This window comes from Varanus komodoensis, unplaced genomic scaffold (assembly GCF_004798865.1).
Source record: "Varanus komodoensis strain SLA01 unplaced genomic scaffold, ASM479886v1 scaffold1, whole genome shotgun sequence".
In the NCBI taxonomy this organism is placed as follows: Eukaryota; Metazoa; Chordata; class Lepidosauria; order Squamata; family Varanidae; genus Varanus; species Varanus komodoensis.
This window is the reverse complement of record NW_025335268.1, coordinates 121618964-121643833: the sequence shown is the minus strand read 5'-3', so window position 1 is coordinate 121643833 and position 24870 is coordinate 121618964. Positions and strand designations below refer to the sequence as shown.

The following is a 24870-nucleotide window of genomic DNA, read 5'->3' as shown; positions in this document are numbered from 1 at the left end:
CGGACCATGGGAAGCCAGCAATGCAGGTATGGCTGAAGGATGGAAGGAAAGGCTGAAAAGAAAAGGAACTGGCCAATGCCAGAAATTCCCTCTTTTTCTCTGCAGGCATGTGGATCAGCTCTTGGGGTGAGCTTTGGAATGAGTCACAGGAAAGCACAGCATTTCCTGTGCTGGAAACCCTTTCCTTTCATCCCAGTCATGTCAATATTTTCCTATTGTCTTGTCCACCATACACATTATCACTGGTTTTAGAAGTTCTGGATCATGCCTCCAATTCCCAGCCTTTTTTTAAAGGATCCCAAATATGGTCACACCATAGCATTGTATGAAAGTATTATGAAATTGACAATATTATTTTTGGTTCCTTCTCTAATGTTCCTACCATGTGCACCCGAGAGAGTTTACCTGGTGTCATTGTGGAGCGGGGGGGGACACAGGTAGAGACTTTTTTATTTCTCCAGGTGTTTTACCCTTTCAGTTTTTTAAAAACTGTGCCTGATTGTTCTTACCTCTGTACTGGGGCTGTCTTTTAACTTGGTCCCTGCTATTATTGTATTCTGTTGTGGTTTTTATATTGTTTTCACTCTATTATTGTATTTTCTGTTTTTAAGTTTGTTTTGTGAACTGCTCAGAGAGTTCTTAGGTCAATGGGCAGCAAAAATGTAATCAATAAGTAAGTGAACAAATCTTGAAAACTTAACACAAAGTAAATATAATAAGGTCATTAGATCACATAGGAAGGAGACAACTGGGTACAGTAGGTACAAGATGAGTGCCGGACTGGATGGAAACAGGTGTGGGACATCAAGCTATATGTCCTAATGCTAGAGCACATTCATTTACAATACTGGAGCTCAATCAGTCCATAGTTTAAATTTGACCCACCATAAGAAGAAAGTGTCTATGGCACTATTCTTAACTGTTGCTAGAAAGGTAAAGCTGACTTTAGACCCCAAGAGACATGGCTTCACATCGCAGCTCAGCCTTAGATTTACTGCCTGACCTGAGTCCCAGGATGTTTGTCTACTTCCTTTTCCATTTGTACAATGTGAATAATAATGAGCCAACTCAGGACTCACAAAGGAGCTGCAAGGATGAACCAAAGAATCACTATAAGTCTTTGAAATCCCTTCTCCTGGCCCACTTTTCCTGCAAATCCCTTGACTTTCTCCTCTCTATTGAAATGTAGATTTTAAGTGCCTTCAGGCAGAGTCACACCTTTCCTTGTTCTGCATCCCTCTGAAAAGTGAAAAGTGCCATGCACGTTAATGCCACAATATAAAGAAATACCTTTAGCACTGGCTGCTACTGTTACACACGTTGCACAGCCATCTTGCATGGCTTGCAGACATCTGCCCTGGCCTTCCACATCACCTTCACCTGTCTCTGGTTTTTCTTTTTCTTTCCTCTCTCAGGTGGTGAATCCAAAAAAGAAAATGAAGAAAAAGAAATACATTAACTCAGGAACAGTGAGTAACAGTATTGCAATGTTTGTGTGGTGTCTTTCAGTGAAAACTGTGCTGAGACTCAGTGAAGGATGGTATAAGAAAAGCTTTTAATCAGTCAATCAATCAATCAATCAATACTTGAAGGTGAAAAGGAAGGGAGGAAGGGGCTTCTAATTGCTACCCAGTTTGTTTGTAAGCAGTTTGGGCTTGTTCTCTCCATGTTCTTATATGGGTCACCAGAAATTTCACTCCAGGACAAGGTAACTCAAAGCAAACTCAGGATTTCAAAACTCTGAAAAGAGGTCTGTGGCATCCCGCTGGGGATTGTGAGAAGTTGAGCACTGCTGAAAGTCAGGTCTAGGAGCAATTGGGAATCACCACCACTCCATCTTTACGAACAATAATACTTTTCGATTCCCAGTATAACATTATCCCCGTTTCTTCCTTTTTGAGGTGACATTGCTCTCATTTGCCACTGAATCGGAACACACATTTCTAGACTACATCAAAGGAGGGTAAGCAATTCTTTTTTGAATTGAAACTTAACGCAGACAAGGTGAAAATACCATTGGTGGACGGACCGTCTAACCCAGGCTTAGGAGTGCATTGTGTCTTGGATGGGGTCGCACTGCTCCAGGAAGGCTGGATGCAGGATCTGTCTTCCACCAAGGGCTCCTCTCACAAAGTTGTGTGACTGGTGGTGTTCCCCCTCCCCCTTGTGTAACAGGGCACCTACCAACTGGAGCACTTGCAGGGGGATGGACTGGCTGCTATGGGGAGGCAGTGGTGCAGCTACTAGCCCAGTTGGATTCTCCCAAATCTGGACTGAGCCCATAGTCCATAGCTCGGGAGTGGGTGATGACCCAGTGCTTCCATGGGACGCGTACATCAGTGGCATGGAGCTCCTTTTTCCGCTTTAGTTGATTCCTCCGTAATGACCCTACCTGTTGAAACTGCACCTCGCTGTGGTTAGCCAGGTTACCTCCAGATCACATTACTGGAATGTGCATTCCAGGGGGCTGCCCTTGGGAAGCGTTTGGAAATTGCAGTTGGCACAAAATGCTGCAAGTGTCAAGTGAAGCAACGTGCTCAGAATCTACTAGGTGGAAATGCCATTGGTGTTCCTTTTGCTTGATCTTCGTGGTTGCCAGTTTGTTTCCAGGTTCTGGTTTTAACCTTTAAAGCCCCTACTGTCTTGGGACTTGTGGACTTAAGGGTCCCCTTCTTCCATCCTGCATGCTTCTTTTACCATCTGAGAGCTTGCTCCGGATCCCTAAGCCGTCGAAGCTGCAGCAGTGAAGCCTAGTGTGGGTTTTTCAATGGTGGCCTCCACTCTGTGGAATGCCCTTCCAGCTAAGATTCAGCAAGTCCCTGCACTATTTACCTCGGATGCACTATATATTTCTGTTAATACCTGGATACTTAAGCAGTTGAGGGAAAATGTCCTCTTCTCTGTACGTGTCAATGCTGTTTAGGGTCATTTTCATTTTGCTTTTGATCTCAGCAACTGCTGACTGCTGGGGTTGTTAGCTTCTTGGATTAGCTGTATTTTACAAGGGTGGCAGCTTAATGAATTTGTAATTTTGCTTTTATACTGTTTGGTATTCTATTGCTGTAAGCCACCTTAATTTTTTGTCTTTTAAAAACTTCATGCAGCTTTTATGTTTTTAAAGTGAAATAATACATTTTGACACAAATTGGGTTCTTTCAGAGCAGAAATAGGAGCACGGCTTCTGTCTGTTTCGAGACGAAGATGTCCCAAGGAAACCAGCTTTTTCAAGCGGGGAGGGCATGTTTGAGGGACCTATTTTCTCTAGGGCTACCCTTCCCAACCTGGAGCCCTCCAGATGTGCTATACTTCCTATGCTTATTGGAGATTATGGGGGTTGCAATAAGGACATCTGGAGGGGAACATTTTCCTAGGGAAATCTCACTGTGCTGTTTAGTGTTCTTCCAAGTGATCTGCTGGTAGGATGCAGCACAATTTGTAAATTTCAGACAGATAACTATGCATTACTTTCCAGCCTGGTTAGGATCTGTCATGTCATTATAAAATCCAGAAAAATTTCTTACAGGGCTGTGGTGAGGATAAAACAGAGTGAGAACCATTTATGTTACTCCTTGGAGGAAAAGGTGAAATATAAATGCAACAGAAATGTGGCTTAACATTCACAGTGCTGTTATGTAAGAAGGTATAAAATGAGGGTTTTATTCCACAGTGTCTTGTGGGCAAGCACCTGGTTTGCATACAGTCCCCCAGGTCTGGTTGCCGGCATCTTGGCATCTTCGGGTATGGCTGGAAAAACTGCCTGGAACCCTGAGAGCTGCTGCTGAAACAGAGAGATGGACTGGCACTCAGGAGACCTGGGTTCTGGTCCACACCTAGACACCCTCCCCCCCTTGTGAAGCTCACTGGGCGACTTTGGGCCAGTCACTGGCTGTAAGCTTAACCTACCTCATAAGGTTGCTGTGAGGATAAAAATGAAGAGAAGCAGGAGGCATATGTTGATTTCTTGTAGGAAAACAAAAGGTGGGATATAAATGTAATAATAAATAAATGAACTGTCAGCCTTGATGGTTTCTGTAAACAGAACAGGAAGGATGCCTTCTTGTTTTCCATTTCAGACAGCAAAACATACCCTGTTGTGCTATTGAGAATATTTCTGATGAACATCTGTTCTGGCCCTTTTTCCTACCCTGACTGAGTCAGTTTCACACATCTGGAGAGTGGGAATTCAAGCGAGATCTCCAGTAAAATGTTGCAGCCTGAAGTGCTCCTCTTTAAGAGAGCCCATTCCCACACCCACGTTTTTTCATTCCCAGCCTGTAGCCACCCAGCAAGGTCAGGTTTTTTGGGGGTGTCCTCCCGCACAGGTGGGTCTTTCAATTGTTTTGGTGCTTCTGCAAACAAGATGATTAATAGCTCCCCCTTTGTCTATAAGTCATTGGTTTGGCCGCATAAAGAAGGGTACTTAAGAACTGAGATCACTATTAGTATATAGGATCATTGCTGGGCAGAAGCATCCACTGGAATTTATTTGGAAATTAAGCACTGAGGTGTGATGCTGCTCACCCTCTAATGTGGACAGGCGTGCTTTGGCATCACCCTCCTTCCAGCTATCCTGGCCCAGCATTCCCATGTTTAACAGCACAACAGTGTCCATTTACAAAAGAGTCACTCAGAAATCAATTTGCTGCTACTGAGAGACAGAGGAGTCCAAAAATCAATACCAGTCCATTCGAAGCACTTAACAATCGGTTTGTTAGCCCATTATTAACTTGTCAGAAGGAATCCTAAAAGAACAAGATTCAGGTCCGATCAAAAAAGCAGAAGAGGTCAGAGATGTCTTTGGTTCATTCAGTCACAAAGACAGCTTGATTGTTCCTGGGCAAGTGTGTGTCCCTTAGATGGCATAGCAGGGCTTTTCCCTCTCCTGGAGGCAAGCATTCTGTTTCCTCTCCCAGATAATGAATGGGCTGGGTGGTCCCATTGTAATGCATTAGGAGCATTCTGGGGTCAGAACACTCTGACATTTCCTAAGCCTGCTAGGCTCCTGCAGGCAGGGATGGATCAGTTCCATTTGCTTCAGTTTTTCTTGCCTCCCCCATAGAAGAAAAATGTTTAGAACAGCTCTCAGGCTCATCTAAATTTTCCCCTGTTTTGGGGGAATGGGTCAGACTGGGAGGGTTTGGGGTACTGCATACCTAGCACCTCCCTATTTCATCCATGCCGTGCCCCCAATCTGCCAATATCTTCCTCTGGGCATCAAAGAGCAAACATTCATGGGGAGAAGGAATGGAATATTCTCTCCCAACACCCGAGGAGCCAGGAGCCATAGGATTGCAGCCTGGATGGGTGATGCTGCATGATTATATGGGCAAAAAGGCTCTAAATGCAATCCTAAGAGAAACGCTAATTAGACTTCAGCTTAATATCTTGTTGAGAGTTGCTTTCCTTTCCTTGAGTCATCTCCCCTCCCACTCAGTGGTGGTACAGTGAGCAACTCAGCAGGACTCCTCAGCTCAGCTGGCTTGGGGTCTTTTTGCACTATCTCTTGCTGGGTTTTGGATTAGGGTTATTTTTCATAACACTGTATGTCTGACACGGACAAAACTAAGTTTCCAGAAAACCCTCTGAGTAGCTATTTTACTGTATGGTGGCTACTCCCATGCTTTAACCTTCTGAAATGGGCTGCAAATAATAGGAAGCTTGACCTGCACCCCACTGAGCCAGTATGCCCACAAATCACCGTATTTGTGGCTTGTTTTCTGAGATGACACCAACAATGTGGAAAAATACTGTTGCCTGTCAAGGTATTTCCAGTATGTGAGGTGTACTCATCCGTGAATTTGAATGTCACAGAACGACTGACACCATTTGTACGGGCTCTGCTTGTTCAAGGCAAGAAAGCAGGACCTCCGATTTCTCTCTTTCACTTCTCATCAACTGGATCATTGAACTAATTAGTGGCTGAGCCTGCAAACAGCACCAGGAGCTCCCTTGAGTGCCATTTTAGCTGCCTTGAGCACCATTTTCTGAAAGGAAAGCTGGAGTGCAAAGCAGTCACTGAACAACCTATTGCTGGTCCAAGCAGCCAGCTGAGAATGACCAGGCTGGTCTGCCTTTGGAGCACTCGCTCCTTAACACCCACAAACAATCTGCCCACAGCCTGTAGGGGTTGAGGCAGTAAGTGGATATTTCAGCATTGTCTGCTGGAATACTTTGACATGCTTGTGTTTCTGTTTCTTCATCCTTATTCTTTATTTCCAGTCAGAAAACATGAATTGAAGGATCTCAAACAGAGGTTGATAGTTATCAAGAGGATTTCCCTCTTCTTGCTTTCAGAACAACAGGCCGTTCTTTGGCAACAACTCTTTATTTCCAATGTACATCCAGCAAACTATAGCCAGCAAAGAAAGAGTCTCTGAGCATGCACAGAGAGGCATGTTGAAACCAAACTGGATGCTTTTCCAAGATTGCTCCCTTTGCGTAACTCTGGGCCCCACCCTCTGCAAGTGGAGATGGCCACCTGCCCCAGGTGTACGCAGCCCCCCTAGTTGGCTGGCCTGTCTCTCCCAATGCCATGTCATGGGGTCAAGGGTTTTTCCAGGCTCCTTTCCCCCCATGGGGTCAAGGGTTTTTCCAAGCCCCCTCCCAGGACTTGCCAACCTGACTGATCTCAGGATTTACCTGATCACCTGGAGACAGCGACCTTGAGCTAGGCTTGTCCCCCTCCACCATCTCTGCATCTGAAGGCCTCCATTCCCAGTCCCCGTCCTCCTCCTCCAAAGAATCTGTGTCACCCCGGCCCTGAAACTCAGGCCAAGAACAGCTGACCCTTTCTTTCCAAACCACAGTGTCCCAGTCGCGCATTGCCAGAGAGGGTCATGGGCTTGCAGCCCTTTTCCAGAGGAGGGCTCCTCCTCACCCTGGGATGGTTCTGTTAAGTTGAGCAGGAGCAGGGCAGGAGCAGCCCTTTCCTGCTGTCTTGTCTCTGCCTGTCTTACCAGTACATGAAATCTTTCAGCAGGATGCTTGCGTGACTTCTGAAGGAAGAGTCTGTCCTGGGAGCAACTGATCTCGACTGAGAGTGGGAAATGACAGGCTGGGCATCCCTTCTGAGGAGGCTGCCAGAGAAGAGTCTGCAGGCAGCTCAGCTCTTTCAGCCATCCCTTGGCTGTCCTCTAAACTGCTGTTTCTCATCTACGAGGATGGGGCCCAGAACTGGGACCCTGCCTGTTTCATGCAGTCCCAGGCAGAGAAAGGAGAGATGTCATATGATTGATATATGACACTGGTACGAATTAAGTTTGCTTCCACTTAGCACTCACATCTTATATTTAGTATTTCTCATTGGTTATTATGATGACATTGCAACACTTAGATGCCCAGAAAACACCAGAACTTTATGTTGGTGATCTTGTACATCAAGATATATGCAAACTGTATGCAGACTGCTTGCCTCTTGTACAGCTCCCCTTGCTGCCCCCTCTGTCACTGCTGACTTGCCATTGCACCCATGATGGCAACAAAAAGCAGTGACCTAACTTGGAAACAAGGTTCACAGAGCACGTGCACCTTACGGGCTGGCATCCAGGTATACTTGATTTCAGGCAAAGTTGTCACTTTTTGGCAGCGGCTGGTGATACACCGCTGCAATTTGGTGGCAGACTGGCAGATGTGGGGGCAGCTGGCAGTCTCTGGGGGGATCTTGAGGTAGGCTGTGAAGCCCTTCCACTGCAGAGGTTCCTGCCCTTGCTGGACCCATGTTGGTGTTAAGCCCCAGTGAACTCAGTTCTGAGCAAACGGATGCACCCTCCAGCCGCGAGCCTCCTCAGCTCGGAGTGTGCTTTGCAGTACTTAACCTTTCTGCATGCACCTGATGGAGGTAAGAGTTGCCGGGCTGTGGTGTACAGCGCATTCAAGTCTCAGCACTGCGATGGACTGAAGACCATTGCAGGAAATGTGAGGCATCACAAGAGAGCCTTTCAGCAAACTGATATGCTGCAGTGAAAAGCTGTATGTTTGATCCTCATATTGATTGTGCGCTTTGTTTGCAATCACTCAGACCCCAATTTAGTATTAGAACTGGAGAGGGTGAAAGTATTCTATTTGAATCTCAGAGGGAGAGATTGGGGGAAAGAGAGCCAGGAAAGGGCCACCGTTCCAGAGGGTCCAGCGTGGCACATCTGTTCAATATCATCAGTGTGCACAATAACCTTAGCATCGCCTCTGAAGAGTCTTATCTCCTTGTCTTAATTCCATTTTTCCTCTCTCTCTATCTCCTGGTAGCTGAAAAAACTCACAGTCAGTTTTGTTCCTGATTGGCACAGCTTAAACCCCTTCATATCCTAACAGCAGGACATACGAGATATGGGGAGTGAGGACATCTTCCATGTATTTATTTTAGTTATTAAACTCAGATCCCGAGATTAAACATGAAGCCAGAGCCATGAAATGGGAGACATCTTTTCGCTTCCTTCCCCTTTCCAGAAATCTCATTGTATGCTTCAAAGAAAATCTAGTGGTCTCTCTCTTTCCCCCCTCCTTTTTCATTCCTGAACAACCCACTGGCTCCCAAGCTTTGTATTTCAGCCACTCAGACTAAAATATAAGGCATGCAGTTACATCGCTTTTACCCACTGCCTGCCCAGCTAGTCAGTCTGCCCCTGCAACTGTTTCTTGATCATTTCCTAAGTTCTGACCAATTTTTTCCATTCTTTTAACCAAATGTTGCTGGCTCCAGGAAAGTTTGTGTACTTCAAATCTATTTCCCCATCTTCACCTTTTGAACATTGTATTATTGACTAACAAGAGAAGACATCTTTCTAGACACATTTTTCTTCTGACGCTTGAGGCATGGAGTAGCAATGAGGAGCAACCCTTCTCCTGACTCTTCAGAAACAACCTGCCAGACAATACCTCTCAATAACTCGGGACTAAAGACTGTCTCTGAAACCTAATTCGAGCTCCTCCCCAGGCTTCCCTCCTTATTGCAACTTCTTCCTGTCGTTCCCGCAAACTCCTCCACCTCCGCCCTCAAATATCTGTACCCTTTTTGTACCCCAAAGATCGCTTTATTCCACTACCCACATCTCATTTGAATAGGGGTGTGTAACCCTTTTTCAACCCCAGAAACAGACATGTGGGTGCACGCGCGCGCGCACACACACCAGTACACACACCTGAATTTGGAAGATAAAAGAAGGGTCCATATCACTAGTTAGCAAGGCAACTTTCTTTTCTCCACTTTCAGCAGATAGGATAAGAGATTCCCTTCCTTGCACTAGCAAAAGAAACCACTGAGATTTTTTCAGAAGTGGAAGCTACAGGGGGAATCTGTCAGGCTTCTGAAATGGTTTGGCAGGCTATTCTTTTTACATACCTGCCCTAGAAATGCAATCTTACTGCCCCGACATCCCCCAGTTGGATCATAACCATGCCTATCTTCCTTCCATTCCCCATATTTGGACATATGCATAATCACACACAGCACAATTTACAGCTCTGTTAGCAATTACTTCTGGGATGGCTAACTTCTATGGTATTGTTAAGCTTCTATCAGTCAAATAAATGCTTGCTCTTATTCAAAGCTTTGGAAAGCAGGCTCCTTAAATCTTATATATACTTTACTCTTAATAAGCAAATAAATTACTCTTGCAAAGCCCTTGTCTCTATCTCCTTAATTCCTAAAATATCAGGGTGTCGACCTTTAAGGCCCCTTTAGGGCCCCTATTCAGGGTAGACTAGTACATGTCTATATTCCCCCCTTTATATGCACCCCCATCCCAACCTGATACTTAAGTCACATGTACTGGCTTTCTTTCCTAGCTCCAGCAAAGGTGCAGGGGCTCCAGCACAGGACTTTATGTTTCCAGTTCAGTAAATCCTGGTTAATCTAAGGAAGAAAGCAGCTTCAAATGTTATAATCTACTATGTAAAACTTGGAACTGAAAATGCTGGTATTCATGCCAGCTGCAAGGGATATCAGAACTTGATCAAGCTGGCCCAATTAAGCCCACAGAATAATGCTAAAATAAGGAAGCAATCATGGTTTCAGGGCTGGTTTGCCTATGAGACAGGATGAGATCCCTGCCTCAGGTGGCAGATTGGAGGACCATGGGCCCTCCCAGTCCATTGCCTGGAGGGCTGCCTAGTGCAACCAGCTGCATTTCCCCTGGCGTAGCAGCGGCAGTGGAAGTACCTGCCAGGCTCAGTGCCTCCCTCTGAGTTCTCTTGTGCTGCAACCTTGCTCAGAGGCACAAGGCATCTCTGCGGACACTTTGCTTGCAGTGCCTGAGTCTGAAGGCCCCTCAGAATCCTGAGGATAAGCAAATGCTGGTGCCGCCATTGCAGCAGCAAAAGCAGAGCAGAAACCAGAAGGGATGGAGGAAGGAGGTAGCAGCAAGTTCTCCAGGCTCAGAAATGGTGTCTTGCGATAACCCAGAGGAGCGGGTTTAGTGGTGATTTCAGTAGCTGCGGGGCTTGGATGTTGTTTGCAGAAGGCTTCAGCCACTGTATACAATGAACCGTGTTGTGCTGCTATTTCCTTATGCAAGATGTCATGGAATAATGGAGGCTTGATTTCAGTTGATTAGATGAAATAGAAATACAAAGAACAATTTGTCACCCAATTGGCTCTACACTTTCCTCTGCTTGGAGGTGGAATTATGCATGTCAGAGCAGACCTGTGTCTTTGAACTTGCACAGCAGTAGAGTCCTAGGGGAGGTGGAAAAGAAAGGGGAAATGCTGCTTGTGAAGCAGCGTCTGGGGACTTCCAGATGAAGGGCTCTGAGAGCTATCACAAGGCATTGTGCACCTCTTCCGGCTTTTCTTTCATATCAGACTTTCCACAGTGTGAAAAAAAGAGTGGTGGGAACACACAGGAGACTGCAAATGAGAGACAATATCATCTGTTCCCTGTAACATTCCTTGAAAGAGATAGTGTGATTGCACAGAAAAAGCCTCACCCTGGAAACAAGCCTAGACATCAGGATTGCCACTTTTCTCAGAGGGTCTGGGCTAATCAAAATGCTTCTAGATTTTCCAGCCTGAATAATGACCGTGCTGTGATCTTTTTCCAGGACACAGATCAATTTCACTGTGGCCATTGACTTCACAGCTTCCAATGGTAAGCTGTGTTTATATGTATGTGTATATATTAATGGAGGGCTTCTATTAAGTTTTGGTTTCTTCAGACAATTTTTCAGTGTTTAAATACAAACATTTCTCCTTATCCAATAGGGTTTGTCTTCAGGTACATTTGCATGGGATCTTGTAGGGTGGGCAACATTTTAGTAGCTCATCCAGCAACAAGTCAGGAAGCATAATGTGTTTAAATCTAGAAAGTGGGCAATTATAGGTTGCTAATTAAAAGTGGACGTGATGAACTCACCAAAAGCACTTCCTCATATTCCTGACAACCCATGGTTTAAACAACCTATGGATTGTTGTGACATGCAAACTGGGTCTAGCAAGAGTAGTTAAAAAAGCCGGCCAGTCCACATGGAAGCACTACAGCACTGGAAAGGCATTTGTGATACAGGGAGAGAGCAGGCAAAGGATGAGGGCTGCAGACAACCCAGGGATTGAGAAAGCAAGCCACAGTTTGTTTGATAATCTACCAGACAAACCATGGGCAGGGTAACAAACAATGGGTAAACCAGGGATCAAATAAACCATGGGTTAGATTTATGTGAAAACCAGGACACCATATTTGAAAAATTAGACTGCACCTGCTTTAGGCATGAAAGGACCACTCTTGAAGAACAATCTATATCTCAATCCATTTACATCTACAATAATTAAATTGGATTGTAGGCCAGAAAGATAATTTATGAGCAAGACAAATGCTTGTTTTGAGTGAAGAATATACTAATGTAAAAGATGTGTCCACATGATGGAGAGACAGTAGTTGAACAGAGTTAACCTTACTTCGTCCACATCTCTGTAAAAATGGGATTTTATACTCCACATGCTAATAATACTAGCTAATATCACTGAACAGCTAGTGTTACTAAGCATATTCAAGAAGAGAATTAAACTTAAAGGTAACTGTATCTGATTTAAGAAAATAAGTGCCAGCATATTGCACGGGTGAAGCCAGAGCACATAATTGGCCATATGTTTCTTGCACGCACTTCTATTCTGCCCTTCATAATATTTATCCCAGGAAAGCTTACAGCGCACATTAAAATATGACATACATGTAAAGAATTAGCAAGAATTTAAAAAACAACATCACTTTAATATCAATTAAAAAATAGCAGTGAACACGCCATTTCCAGTGTTTGGAGTACACCCACTTTCCTGTAAATAAAAAAGAATACTAAACTACCTGACAGAATCAAAATGCCTTACCCTGATGCTAAAAGATAATCCAGTGGTGCCAGGTGAGTCTCCAAGGGAAAGCCGCTCCATGACTGGGCTGCCCCAGATGAGAAAGCACTGCCCTTTCTTGACTTGGTTCAAACTTTGTGAATGTGATTGCCAGCCAAACAAGGAACCAACTTTCTCTCCCTCTTCTTTGCCAGGCAACCCCTCTCAGTCAACTTCACTTCACTATATGAATCCATACCAGCTCAATGCCTATGCTATGGCACTGAAGGCTGTTGGCGAAATCATCCAGGACTACGACAGCAACAAAATGTTCCCGGCACTTGGATTTGGAGCCAAAATCCCACCTGATGGGCGTGTATCCCACGAGTTCCCCTTGGTACTGGCTCCTCCCTTTGAATCACATCAGCTCTCAGAAGCAGCTTCCAAGTAATATTTTGGTTCAGATTTGACTAGTGACACACAGACTGGTCCAATTGGCCAGTGTTTTCTGGTGCCATTTTTGAGAGAAGCAAAAAGCCACAGAACACATTCACCTGAGGCTTGGCTTTGCAGGAAGTGGAATTGCTGACTTTTTTAGGATGCAATCCTAAACACATTTACTAGGGAGTAAGTCCCATTGAACTCAATGGGCCTTACCTCTGAGTGAACATGAAAAAAATCATTGTGCATTTTGCTTTCTTTGGCCATAGCCTGATCCTCCAATGCCCAAAGACGTTGCTCAAAGAGGAACAGCTGGGACTTCCAAGGTGGGACTTCCAGACAAGATGCTTTGCCTGGCTAGGAGTGAGGAGCAATTCTTTGTTCCCTTGTAAAATCAGCATGACCTTGAGCTCCAAGAGAAGGACATGGTCTGTACTTGCTACTGGTAAATCACTAAAACCTCCAAAAGCATCTTTCTAATTTGTGCGTAGTGCCATGGGAAGTCCTTCATTCACTATGACCTTAAACGTTAAACTACACATTGCTTTAACATGGAGTTTGACCCTTAGCTAGCAATTCATCTGAATTCAGAGAGGGCACGGAAGTGGGTGGGGAAACAGCCTCTGCCTGGGAACTTTCCCTCTAGCTGTATCTCCCTTCCTCTGCTACAGAATGGCAACTCTGACAATCCTCACTGTAGTGGGATAGAAGGAATCCTTGAAGCCTATCACCAGAGCCTGAAGACTGTCCAGCTTTATGGCCCAACCAACTTCGCACCGGTGGTTAACCATGTAGCCAGGTATGACCCATGGGTGTAAGGTCCCGTCACAAAGCACAAGAGGTGCTTGCTGCGCATGCTGGTGGCTTGCAAGGGTTGAGGAACCAATCCCTACTGTTGTGGGCTGATGTCCGCTTTCATTCAGGTGGCTCCTTGCAAATCTCACGTTGACCTTTTTTTTAAACTGAGCTGGTGTTATACGTAAGCATATACATGATATTATTATTATTATTATTATATTTCTATGCCGCCCCTTGCCGAAGCCTCGGGGCGGCTTACAACACAATAAAATACATTGAAATACAATAGCACATAATAAATTACCATTAAATACAAAAATACAAAAAATACATTGAGTTACAAACATAATACTATAAAATTAAAATTATCAGTATAAAATAAGTAAATAAATAATATAGGAGGAGAAAAGAGAAGGAAGAAGAAGTTGCCCTGGCCAGATCATATATTTTAACAATTAAAATGATGTTTAAATAAAAAGGTCTTTACCTGGCGCCGAAAAACCAGTAACAACGGTGCCAGGCGGACCTCTTTGGGGAGTGAATTCCATAGGTTGGGCGCCACCGCAGAGAAAGCCCTCCTCCGAGTATTTACTCTCCTAATTTCTTTCATGGAGGGTTCCCGGAGAAGGGACTCTCCCGCAGATCTCAAAAGGTGGTCGGGCATATACGGACGTAAGCGCTCGTTCAGGTAGCCCGGACCCAAGCCTTGAATAGGCTTGGGATATGCTTGAATAGGCATGCCACAGAGCTTCCTCCCCCAAATTATAAGACAATTCCTTTATTTTTATGACAATAGCAGCATAAGTTGTTTTTGTATTGAAGGAAAGAAGGTGCATTTCTCTTGGCCAGCTCTGCTCAGTCACCCTAGTAATGACCAAGACTAGATAATAGGAGGAAGTTTTATGAACTGTTGCCAGAGAAACAAATCCTTTGCTCCTGCCTGCTGAAGAACTTACAAGGCTAAACGTGGCCCAAACATGCAAGCAGGTATTGCATCAGGCTGCCAACTCACTCCAGGTTTTGGGCTATAGAATGTAAAGCTTTCATTCCGAATTTAGGGTTCCTGTGTTCTAGTTCCTGTGTTCACATGACCTCTTTCTAACTCAGGTATGCTGAAGCAGTGCAGGATGGCTCCCAATATTTTGTTTTGCTCATCATCACTGATGGTGTGATATCGGACATGGCCCAGACAAAAGAAGCGATTGTCAATGTGAGTAGTACACAAACTGAAGGCATTTGCAAGAGCAAGAAAATGTATTCCTGTATCTTTCAAGATGAAAAGCTTTAGCTTCAGATGGCCCACGTAGTATGGTAGCAACCTCAGTTCCTGGAATTTTAGCTAAATTCCTGTAGTTTTAGCTACAGAAACTGATCTGGTCTTGTGTAGCCATAGCAAAATGTATTGTCCCAGCTGCAAAAACTGTCACGTGTGGCCCAGTTTTTCCCAATCCTGGTCCACTCCAGAAGTTTTGAACAACAAATCCCAGAAATTCTAGCCATTGGACCTGCTGGCTGGGGTTAATGGGAACTGAAATCTGAAATATCTGGGGGGCCACTGCCCATGCAAGGCTATGCTAATGAAAAGATAGTATACTTAGTCTATAGACTATAGTTAACAGACTATAGCTAGATAGTCTATAACTAAGCTTGGCAACTAATAGTATGAAAATGCTGCTGCTGCTGCTTCCTACTGTATAACCAATTTCTCCTACTAATTTAGAATACTCAGTCCTTCACATAATTATCTCAGTAACTCTATGCAGCCCATAATGTGGGTTAGTCTTATTAACCTCATGGGGGGAACCATAGTTGAGAATAGCAGCAGCCATGCTGTGAGTAGATTGCTGAGGAAAGGTCTGAACCAGGAGGCCGCTTCAACAGTTATCTCTCCTTTAACTTAAAGGTGAGGGAAACCAGGCTTGATCAAAACAGCTCTTGTCCATGTCTTAGATGGGCTTTGAACATAGATTTCCCAGGCGCAGCTGAACATCAGTTGGACCAGATGAGCTGGCTGTAGCTTCCTACTTTCAGCAGGCTTTGTTTTGTCCGCCCCCTCACATCCTCGGGCAATTTCCCTCTTTTTACCCACTGTGTGCAGCCATTATGATACTGCCTTTGCAGTGCATTCGGTTTAAGTGGTAATGAAAGTTGCTCATTATTAAACTGCCGCTGTGTTTCTCTGCTAAAGAAGGGCCAGAGATCAGCCCAGGCAAAGAGTGCTGATTACCACCACTTCTGTGTTTAACTGAAGAAAAAATAATAATAATCAGTGATAGCTGAAGGGGAAAGAGAAAGGAGCTGGATAATTGGCTAATAAGGTGGAGAAAGTGTTAAGAACAAATGCAGGAAGACGGGAAAACAAGGTTTCTCTGTGATTTCTTTGCCCTTGTGATAAATGGCACAATGGCAAAGCACCTTAGAATGAAAAGGAGCAGAAGGGTCAGCAAATGGAAGCAGAAAGGTTTATTGCCATGCAAATAGAGGAGTGTAATGGATTTCAGCTTTCCCCAGCCTGGTGCTCTTGAGGCACTTCCCAGACAGCCTGGCCCTTGCAGTCTAACGTATCTGGAGGCCTCCAGGTTGGGGAAGGCTGGCCCATTAAAGGTGAAGCAGCTTAACTCTTGCACAAGGGAGAACCCTGCTAGAATCAGAGTCCTAAATCAAGGGTGCACAAAAATGTATCTCCCATGCTGGCAAGGGCTTCTAGCAGTTGAAATTCAAAACTTCTTGAGATGTAACTTCTGGCCTTCCCTGGTCTAAATCACTTGTGGGACCTACACTGGTAGAAGGTGGTGACTGTGTTGTAGACAGCGGGGAGCAAAAACGGCTATAGGGAAGCTGATGGGGACACTGTGGAGGAGGAAGGGCCAATGAGCTCCTTCCTGCTCTCTCCCCCAGGTGATTCTAATTTGCACTTGTAGGGGGTGTACATTGTATAACATTTATATCAATGTAGCGCTGTGGAGTGTGAACCAATGTCCCACCCACTTCTCCCACAACAGTTTTCTCAGAAAGTTTTTGTGCTAAAAGAGCAAGCAGACTGTGTGATCAGAACTGTATGAATAGACCAACAAAACTCCAATGCATGAGTGCAGCCAACTGCAAACAAGTGCTGGGCATTTCTATTAACAAAGGGCTCTTCATTCTTCATTGTTAGCGTGTCTTATGGAATACAGGGAAGTCTAAATTCTGCTCTCATCACGAGGACGGCTCTTGTGAATTCCATAAGGAATTCAAATCATCAAAGGGGACAATCAAAACCGTCGTGGGGGGTGGGGTTAAACTACAGCTTAAGCTGGGAACTTGTCAGGCACAACTTCTTTAATTGCTACTTGGGAGCAGCTTGTCATGTCTTCCAAACCAGGGTGGCATACCTTGTTGGAGGGGGGAACAACCCTCCAAGAAATATTGAAGTGACGGTTCCCCCTTCAACAAGCCATGCAGCCTGGGCTCAGAGGAGATGGGCTTGGGTGGAGAATATGGAAATCATGCCCTGCCTGCAGCCAGCAAGCACCCGGGTGATCTGAATAAGCTTACTTGATTGTGGCCTATTTTGATCGTGCAAATCAGATCAACATGTTGGGTGGTGGAGAGGTGCATTTGTTAAATGTACATGTAAACAGTGCTATTCAAAGTGATAACATTCATTACATAAACGAATTACCATAAGGACGCTATGTATCTAGAAGAGGTCTCAACAGCCTTCATCTGAAGCCTAGAATTAGGACAACTTTCACCCTGGCTTTCTTATTTTTCTGTCACACACCAAGAAACAGCTGCTCTGATCTCACTCCCTACCCTGTTCTCTTTACTTCAAATACTTGCAGTGCAAATAGTTATGCTGTAGCCTGATGTACGATATGCCTTCCATCTTAAATGCATGCTCTTTCTCTTTCTCTTCTCCCCATCTCCACTCCCAATTCCAACCTTCTCTCCCACAAATCCTGCTATTTTCCCTTGTTTCCTGTTGACCCTAAGGCTGCCAAGCTGCCCATGTCCATCATCATTGTGGGAGTTGGACAGGCTGAATTTGATGGTAAGACCCTGATTTGTGTTAACTTTATGCCTTGCATACGCCTTAACCAAAAGCTGATTCTTTAGTTCGGCTGTGTTGGCAGCTGTTACAGCAGGGCTAACAGCAGAGTAATGCGGCCACAATCCTGTGATTAACCAGCTGCAAAAAGCATGTGTTAAATCTGCGCAAGTCTAAATGGCAACAGCCCCAGTCCTTGTAGGCACACAGACGGTGAGTTTCACAGCAACATTCACACTACCCACCAGGTGTGTGACAAGAGATAATCTGGTGGGGGTGCACAATCAAAAGAACATTTATTGTTTATTCAGACATACAGGAAATACCTGCACCAGAGGGTCTACATAGATGGAGTCTGTACGAGAAGCTTTTATGACAGGTTAGTTACATACACATGTAGGGGGATCAGGTAGGCAGTTTGCTAGAGGCACAGGAGAGTAGAACACAAGGCTAGAAGGTGACTAAGACACACTAAACAAAAGGAAGAGCTTTCAGGACAGGCAAACATCATATCTAAGGTGCATGTGGGACAAGGTTTGCAACACGGATTCTTGATCCGATCAGGAATCCCACCTTGAGCCTAAAGCTGTTTTTACAGTGTTAGGCATTCAGCAGCCATGTCGTAGCAGAGCTTTCACTCTTTTTGTCCTGACACATGTCTCGCCCCAGGAACGGCACCATGCTAGCCGTGTGGAGCAGGCACCAGCCAATGCAGCCTGAAGAGCCAAATGATATCATCCAGCCCCTTATACACTTCCTCCACACACCATGCACAGTCAGGCAGCCAGAAAGAGGCCACCTCACCCCCTTCGGTATAGAGTGGCATAGCTCTGTTAGCTGGCTCTGCTTCTTGAGACTTTCAATGATGCCAGGTGGGAGAGCTATTTAGCCATCGTTCCTAAGCATTCTCCTTCCTGTGGCTGTGTGAGTTTGAGTGCTCTGTGCTCCCTTCCTCCCTTGAGGCCTTAGGTAGACCACCCTGCTTTGAGACCCCCACCCTTGTGAGCCCCTTCCTCTTGCATGGCTCTGTAAGTTGCTTTGACTGTAGCTGTGGGGCTGAGGCTCCTGATGAGTGTCCTTTGGCATCTCAAGGCAGATGACTGGCATGCATGCTTAGAAGGACAATGATATCCAACAGCTCTTCATTTCTACTTGTTCTCCCTTGTGTGGGGTACCTGTTGTCTGGATAGGGTGCTTTCTTTGGGTAGAGTGCCCCCAACATTTAAGTTGTTATCACCAAAAGCTTTTCTGCATGAGGCATTTGCTGTGCGCTCATGATCCTCCATATTTGTGGTTATCTATGGGTTCTTTAGTTGATGATGATGATGATGAACACTTTTCATGAAGTTCTTTAGAGCAAGGAAAATAGGGTATTATTTCTGAAAACACAATTTCCACTTGTGTATTTGCACAGTTCCAGTATACCACAGTGCCACCTAGAGGTTATGCAGTAGAAAAGCAGGAAAGAAAACACCTGATATAAGTGCTTGGATTTCAGTTCTGTGTCAAAATTGAAAGCTGATGCACTAGATTACCAGCCTCACGCAGAAAAGCCCTAGGTTTCCACTTGTGTGTACTTAAGTCTCTCAGCACAGTGTCAGTCACATTTTTATAAGAAAGTTCATTGTCTACTGGTCTTGTTCTAGCAACTTTTCCATTTTGAGAGCAAGTGTGGTGTAGTGGTTAAGAGCATGGGACTGGGACTCAGGCGATCTGGGTTCTAGTCCCCGCTCAGCCATGGAGCCAACTGGGTGACTTTGGGCCAGTCATAGACTCTCAGCCCAACCTACCTCACAGGGTTGTTGTTGTGGGGATAAGATGGAGGAGGAGAATGATGTAAGCTGCCTTGAGCCCTTTGTAGGAAAAAGGCAGGATATAAATTGAAAATAAATAAATTTGCTCACAGTATTTTTGATATTGTGATGCAGATGCATGAGAAAACCATCCTTGAGATGGGAATCTGTTGGTTTCCCTGGGCTCCACTTTTTGGACTCCAGGCCACTTTCTCACAGCTGTGAGTCTGATTTCCTGGTGAGCACGGCAAGAGTTCACACAGCCGCCACCATCAATCAAGCCGTGTGTGAATGCTGCACCCCCTTGCATGCACGGAACTTGCAGGCTTTCTGCTGCATGGGCTGCAGGAGAAGGTTTACAGCTGCCTAACCAGACTTCTGCCCAAACTAGTCATGGACTTTCTCTTGACTCACTTCCTAAGTGGGGGCTGAGCAGGAGAAGTCCAAAGGAAAGAAAAGGCTAGATTCTTAGGTGGCTCATTGCAACCCTAATATGTAGTCACAGTTAATGCATGTGTGGTCCTTTCCAGGTTTCCATGAAACCGTCCAAGGCGGGGGGGGCCCACTAGGGTGGGGATGAACCCCCTTGGAATCCATCGCTCTTAGCATCTCCCAAAACCAGCCGAGCCGAAGTCCACAAATGCCCACCTAAACAGTGGCTGCACCTTATGCAGGTGCTTGCCAAGAACTCAGACTCAGGGCTGAGGAATTCCTCCCACTCCCCAAATGGATACCTCACACATCCCTGCCCCCACCCCTCATCTCTGTAGGATACAGTAGTTAAGATGTACAAAGAAATGCATACAGAGAGGGGGGAGTATTCACATTTATTTTAAGGTCTCACTTGGTATTTGAGTTACACAAGTTCATTGGGGTGGGAAGTAGAGATCATTGAGGAAGCAATCAAGAAAGCAATAGGTTTGCATGCCTGCTAATAAAGATCCGAATATCCATGAAACTTCGTGTAATAAAGCCAACTGCTGTGTATGCTGAATTTAAGGTACTGCAAAGTAGCAGCTAACCTCTCTCAAACACTTGTTTAAGCAGTTGCGCTTTTCATGCCTCATATTTGACAGTCTCCAGTGCAAAAATTTGTCCCTTGCTGAAAGTCTGCATAATGAAATTAACAGGTAAAATATAACATATTAATTAAACCATCCATCTCATGAACAATAAGAAATGGGCATTGATAGGGCTATTAGTGGAGCAAGTTACAATATGCAAAGAGAAAATTGAATTTGTGATTCTATAGAGATTAACTCTGGAAGAAATTAACTCTCTGGAAGAAAACAATTGTGCCATTTACTCAAATTACCCTTTTCAGGTAATTGATCTGCCAATCATCCATGGCACTAATGGGCTTTTGGAGTCTGTTGTAGTCTTGTATTGCCCTGGCCGGGGGCAAGAAGTTCTTGTGATCTCAAGGAAATGATTATGCCAGCTTCCGGGTTTACTTACAAGGAGATAAGTAAGCAACAAAGTACAACAAAGTTGCATTTATTGTTGCAACAAAGTACAAATAAGCTAGCTAGCCTCCCTAAAGCATTTAGCAGCAAGTCACTCACACAGCAACCCCTGCAAGGTGGGCTCCCATCAGCTGGAACGGACGGGGTCGGCGGAGCCTCCTTGAACAGTCCAAACAAGGGCATAAAGGAAATGGCTTTATGGCTTATACAGAGTCCATGTTTGCAGCAGCACAGTATACAGCAAGTGGACAGCAAGGCGTGTTGGCGAGATACGAATACAATGCGAGATGAGCGAGCGGAGACATGGAGTGTTTGCAGAGGTGCCAGGGAATGATGAGGGGCAGGGAGACAGAAGGAGGGGACAGTAACTGAGATGGGTCCCTGCCTGGCTAGTCACGGTCCCTTGATGGGGGCCTCCCTTTCTCCGGGTGCCAAGACAATGGGGCATTAGCAAGGCCGAAAAGGGTTGGTCTGGGGAAACGAACACAGAAGGGTGGTCATCCCATCTTACCAGGTCGAGAGGATGTCCCCCATTCTGGAGGCACTCAGGTGGGGCCAGGAAGGGATAACCAATGCGCTACCTTGTAATTAAGGCAGATGAGGCATCTAGAGTTCACCCAAGTCCGGCAAGGCCCACATCCTTAGAAGTCAGAGACACAGGCCTTAACTCAGGGTGCAGGCCTGCTACAAGTCTTTGGCCTCGTGCATGCTCTGTGATTAACCCCCGTTACTTTCATTTATGTAAAGCTATGGTGGAGCTGGATGGAGATGACATCCGAATCTCATCTCGTGGGAAGATTGCTGAACGTGACATTGTCCAGGTATTTCTTTGTCCTTCACACCTGCCTACTTGTCACTTGCAAACCTGTAGTAGTGGTGTGCAGGTTGTGTTGCAGAATAAGCAAGAGCTGAAGCATTTCTGTTGCGGGGTAGGTCAGCTGCCATAAAACTTCCCATGTATGCTGAAAATGGCCAGCATTGGCACCATCCACACTGCATTTTCTGCGACCGAAGCTCTGGGTAAATAGTTCCTTGACTCTAATTACTGTGCAGTGCTTTACATGAAAGCACTTTGAATATGGACCAGTGCAGGGAAGCAAGCAAGACTGAAGCTAGTGATGGTGGGTGGCTGGGACCAGTGGCATAAGGACAGTGGGGCTTGTGGGAACATGGCTCCAGCACTTCTTATTAGCAGGGATGCTGAGGTCAGAGGTCATCTGCCATTCCTCGGAATTCCCTCTGCTCTGAGTTTAGCTGCAATCCTCATAGGAGCTGGGAGGGAAATAAATTTCCCTAGCAACAATATATTGTTGCCTGTTGCAATGCAGAGTATTTGGGGATGTTTGGCATTGAATGGGCAATTATGACCCATTAGTTTTACAAAGAGACTGCTCCTGATGGAGATGAAACCTGCTAGAACTAGTGTGTTGGTGTAAATCGACAGAGCCACATAATTCAGGACTCTTCTCCATGACAAGGCTAGACAGACAGTTCAGGATTTGCCACTACTCCACTAGTGAAAATTAGGGGAGAAGCTCAGTGCTCAGCTACATGCTTTGCATTCAGAAAGTCTCGTGTTCAATTCCTGGCATCCTCAGTGGAAAGGATTCACTAGCATGTGATGTAAAATAGCAGAGAGCTGCTGTCAATCCAAATAGACTAAGCACTGGGTGCTACCTCATATAGGGCATATAGGTTCTTAGAATTGGCAAATACTCTACCAAACTTGAGCCTGTATAGGGTGACATAGGATGCTACCTCATATGAGGCATATAGGTTCTACTCTACCAAACTTGAGCCTTTATAGAAGTACTTAGGCTGTGGAAGTTTGGGCATGATCTCTGCTTGGTGAATGGCCAGAGCTTGCCACTCATGATCTTCTTAAAATATTCTGTGGTCCAGTTCACCTGAAGCAAAGATTACACAAGAAAACATGTTGGCTTTTAAATAATCTGCTTTCCTGCTTTTAATGGGTTGGATCCAGAAGCTGCCTTCTGTGAAAGGCAGCACAAAAGACACCTTCTCACAGAAGGTCCTCTGTCCTTCTTCCCACCCACCTCCACCCCATTCAACAGGGTCTCCTGACTTGCTGTGTAATATTCCCAGAGGGCTGGGGGGGGCTATTGTGGGGAAATTCACCTCTATCTCCATCCAGTTTAAGTCCCAGCCTGATTTGTCTGATGTATTGCTTATTTTTCCCAGTTTGTCCCCTTCCGAGATTACATTGACCGCACCGGAAACCACGTCTTGAGTATGGCACGGCTGGCTAAGGATGTCCTTGCTGAAATCCCAGAACAGTTCATCTCCTACATGAAGGGACGAGGCATCAAACCCAACCCAGCACCACCTCCCTACACCTCCACGGGCCACACCCTCCAGACAGAAATCTGAAGACCAGGAGAGAGAAGGAGCCCTGGAGACAGGTGCCTGCGTGCAAGTCACTCTCATGTCAATTTTCTGGCGGCAGATATCAAGCCACTAAAAGAAAAATCCACAGTACGCTCTTTCCCCCAAAGGTCCATTTGGGCACTGGTTTCTGCTCTACTCCTGGCACATGCCAATATATGTAACTGGTAGGACAAACCAGCCTCAGGGTACAGCAACCTGGGAAAATTGTGGTTTTTATCTTTTAAAAGGACAAACCAGTCACTGGCAAGTTTCCTTATTTCCTCTTTGGGGAGGTCACCAAGGTGAAAGGAGGCCAGTTTGTCATAATGAAGCTTATGTCGTACTTTTTGCACATGATCTGTGTGATGGAGAAACAATTTCCCCAAATCTTCCGAGCATCGTTCATCTCCCCAATGTGCCCCTGCATCGGGAGTTGCTGAATGACTTGTGGGTTTTCCAGCCCAAACATAGTCTACCCACTGCCTCAAGCCTTCTGCCTTTCCTTTCCCACTTGCTTTGCAATGGCTCTGCTTATCGATGGACCTGGCGGGCTGAATATATTGTGGCCAAGTGACCGCGTGACGTTGTTTCTGATGCTGCTGGTGTTGTTGCTGTTCCTTGTATTGCATCCTGCTCCTCAGTTGCTTAATCTTCCTTATTCTTCGTAAATCTACTTTGGCAAATATTTGTGCAGGCTGGGACCATTTGTTTGCTTGCTTGCTTGCCTCTCTTAAGTCCCTTTCCTGATTTTCAGCAACTGTGAAACCTGGCAATTCTGGGCAGGGCATTCCTGAAACATGTTTTGAACATGGAAGAAGAAAATAAAGGATGTACGTCCTACAGTTGGTATGCTGGTATGCTGTAAACCATCCAGGGAGCCATCTAGGCTGATGGATAGTTTACAAATGTTTATATAAATAAATACAGTTCTGCTCATCAGAGTAATAGCATCATCCAAACAACCAGTCAGACAAGATAGTCTTGATGTTTATGTTTCAAATATATGGATATGGAAAATTTGATTCCCAGGGTTAAGCAGAAATAGGATTCATGACTGTAACTCCTTCCACAGTTTCTCTGTTGCAGTTTTCTAAGTCACTTGACATAAAAACTCCCACCTGGGTTCAGTTAGAAACCTTCCATACAGCATTAAAGCAAGGATAGGTCACCTGTGGCTGTCCAGATGCGATTGGACTTCCAACTCCCATAAGTGCCAGCTGGCATGGCCAGTGATCAGGGATGATAGGAGTTGTAGTCCAGTGACACCTGGAGGGCCACATCCCCACCCCTGCTCTTAAAGCAATCAAGCATGGAGTCTCAGCAATCCTGTAAGTGGTCCCCTCCTTCCAAACATTCCTCTGCAGGGCGGTTTGTCTCAATTTATGCCCCTGCCCCATCCCATTGCTGCCTCACTTTACAAGTGCACAGTATTCTCATCCCAGCAGATCTTTTGATCCCACCCTTTCTAACACTAGAAATTCAAAACAAGCAAGCTTTTCACATTCTGCCTTACCCAAAAAGGGTGCCTCCCATCACCAGCATACAAACATTACCCATATTGTTCCCAACTCTCCTGACCCCAAATTTTCTGCTATCATTAGCCAACCACACTAGCTGTGCATTCCGCTCTCTCACATATACCCAACCCCTCCTACAAGAGCACTGATCCCCTCAAAATGATCA

The 24870-nt window shown here is 45.3% G+C and overlaps 1 protein-coding gene across 2 annotated transcripts in view; it reads left to right on the top strand.

The window, feature by feature from the left end:
• LOC123033998 (copine-5) overlaps nucleotides 1–23190 on the top strand; it is a 146855-nt gene extending 123665 nt beyond the window's left edge. For both annotated transcript variants that reach the window (XM_044451006.1, XM_044451013.1), the window contains 9 exons: nucleotides 1416–1469; nucleotides 1902–1963; nucleotides 11035–11081; nucleotides 12484–12665; nucleotides 13381–13508; nucleotides 14615–14717; nucleotides 17486–17543; nucleotides 21547–21620; nucleotides 23002–23190. In XM_044451006.1, the coding sequence (XP_044306941.1) occupies nucleotides 1416–1469; nucleotides 1902–1963; nucleotides 11035–11081; nucleotides 12484–12665; nucleotides 13381–13508; nucleotides 14615–14717; nucleotides 17486–17543; nucleotides 21547–21620; nucleotides 23002–23190 (897 nt within the window). The remainder of the gene's footprint in view (nucleotides 1–1415; nucleotides 1470–1901; nucleotides 1964–11034; nucleotides 11082–12483; nucleotides 12666–13380; nucleotides 13509–14614; nucleotides 14718–17485; nucleotides 17544–21546; nucleotides 21621–23001) is intronic.
• Nucleotides 23191–24870: the final 1680 nt, after the last annotated feature.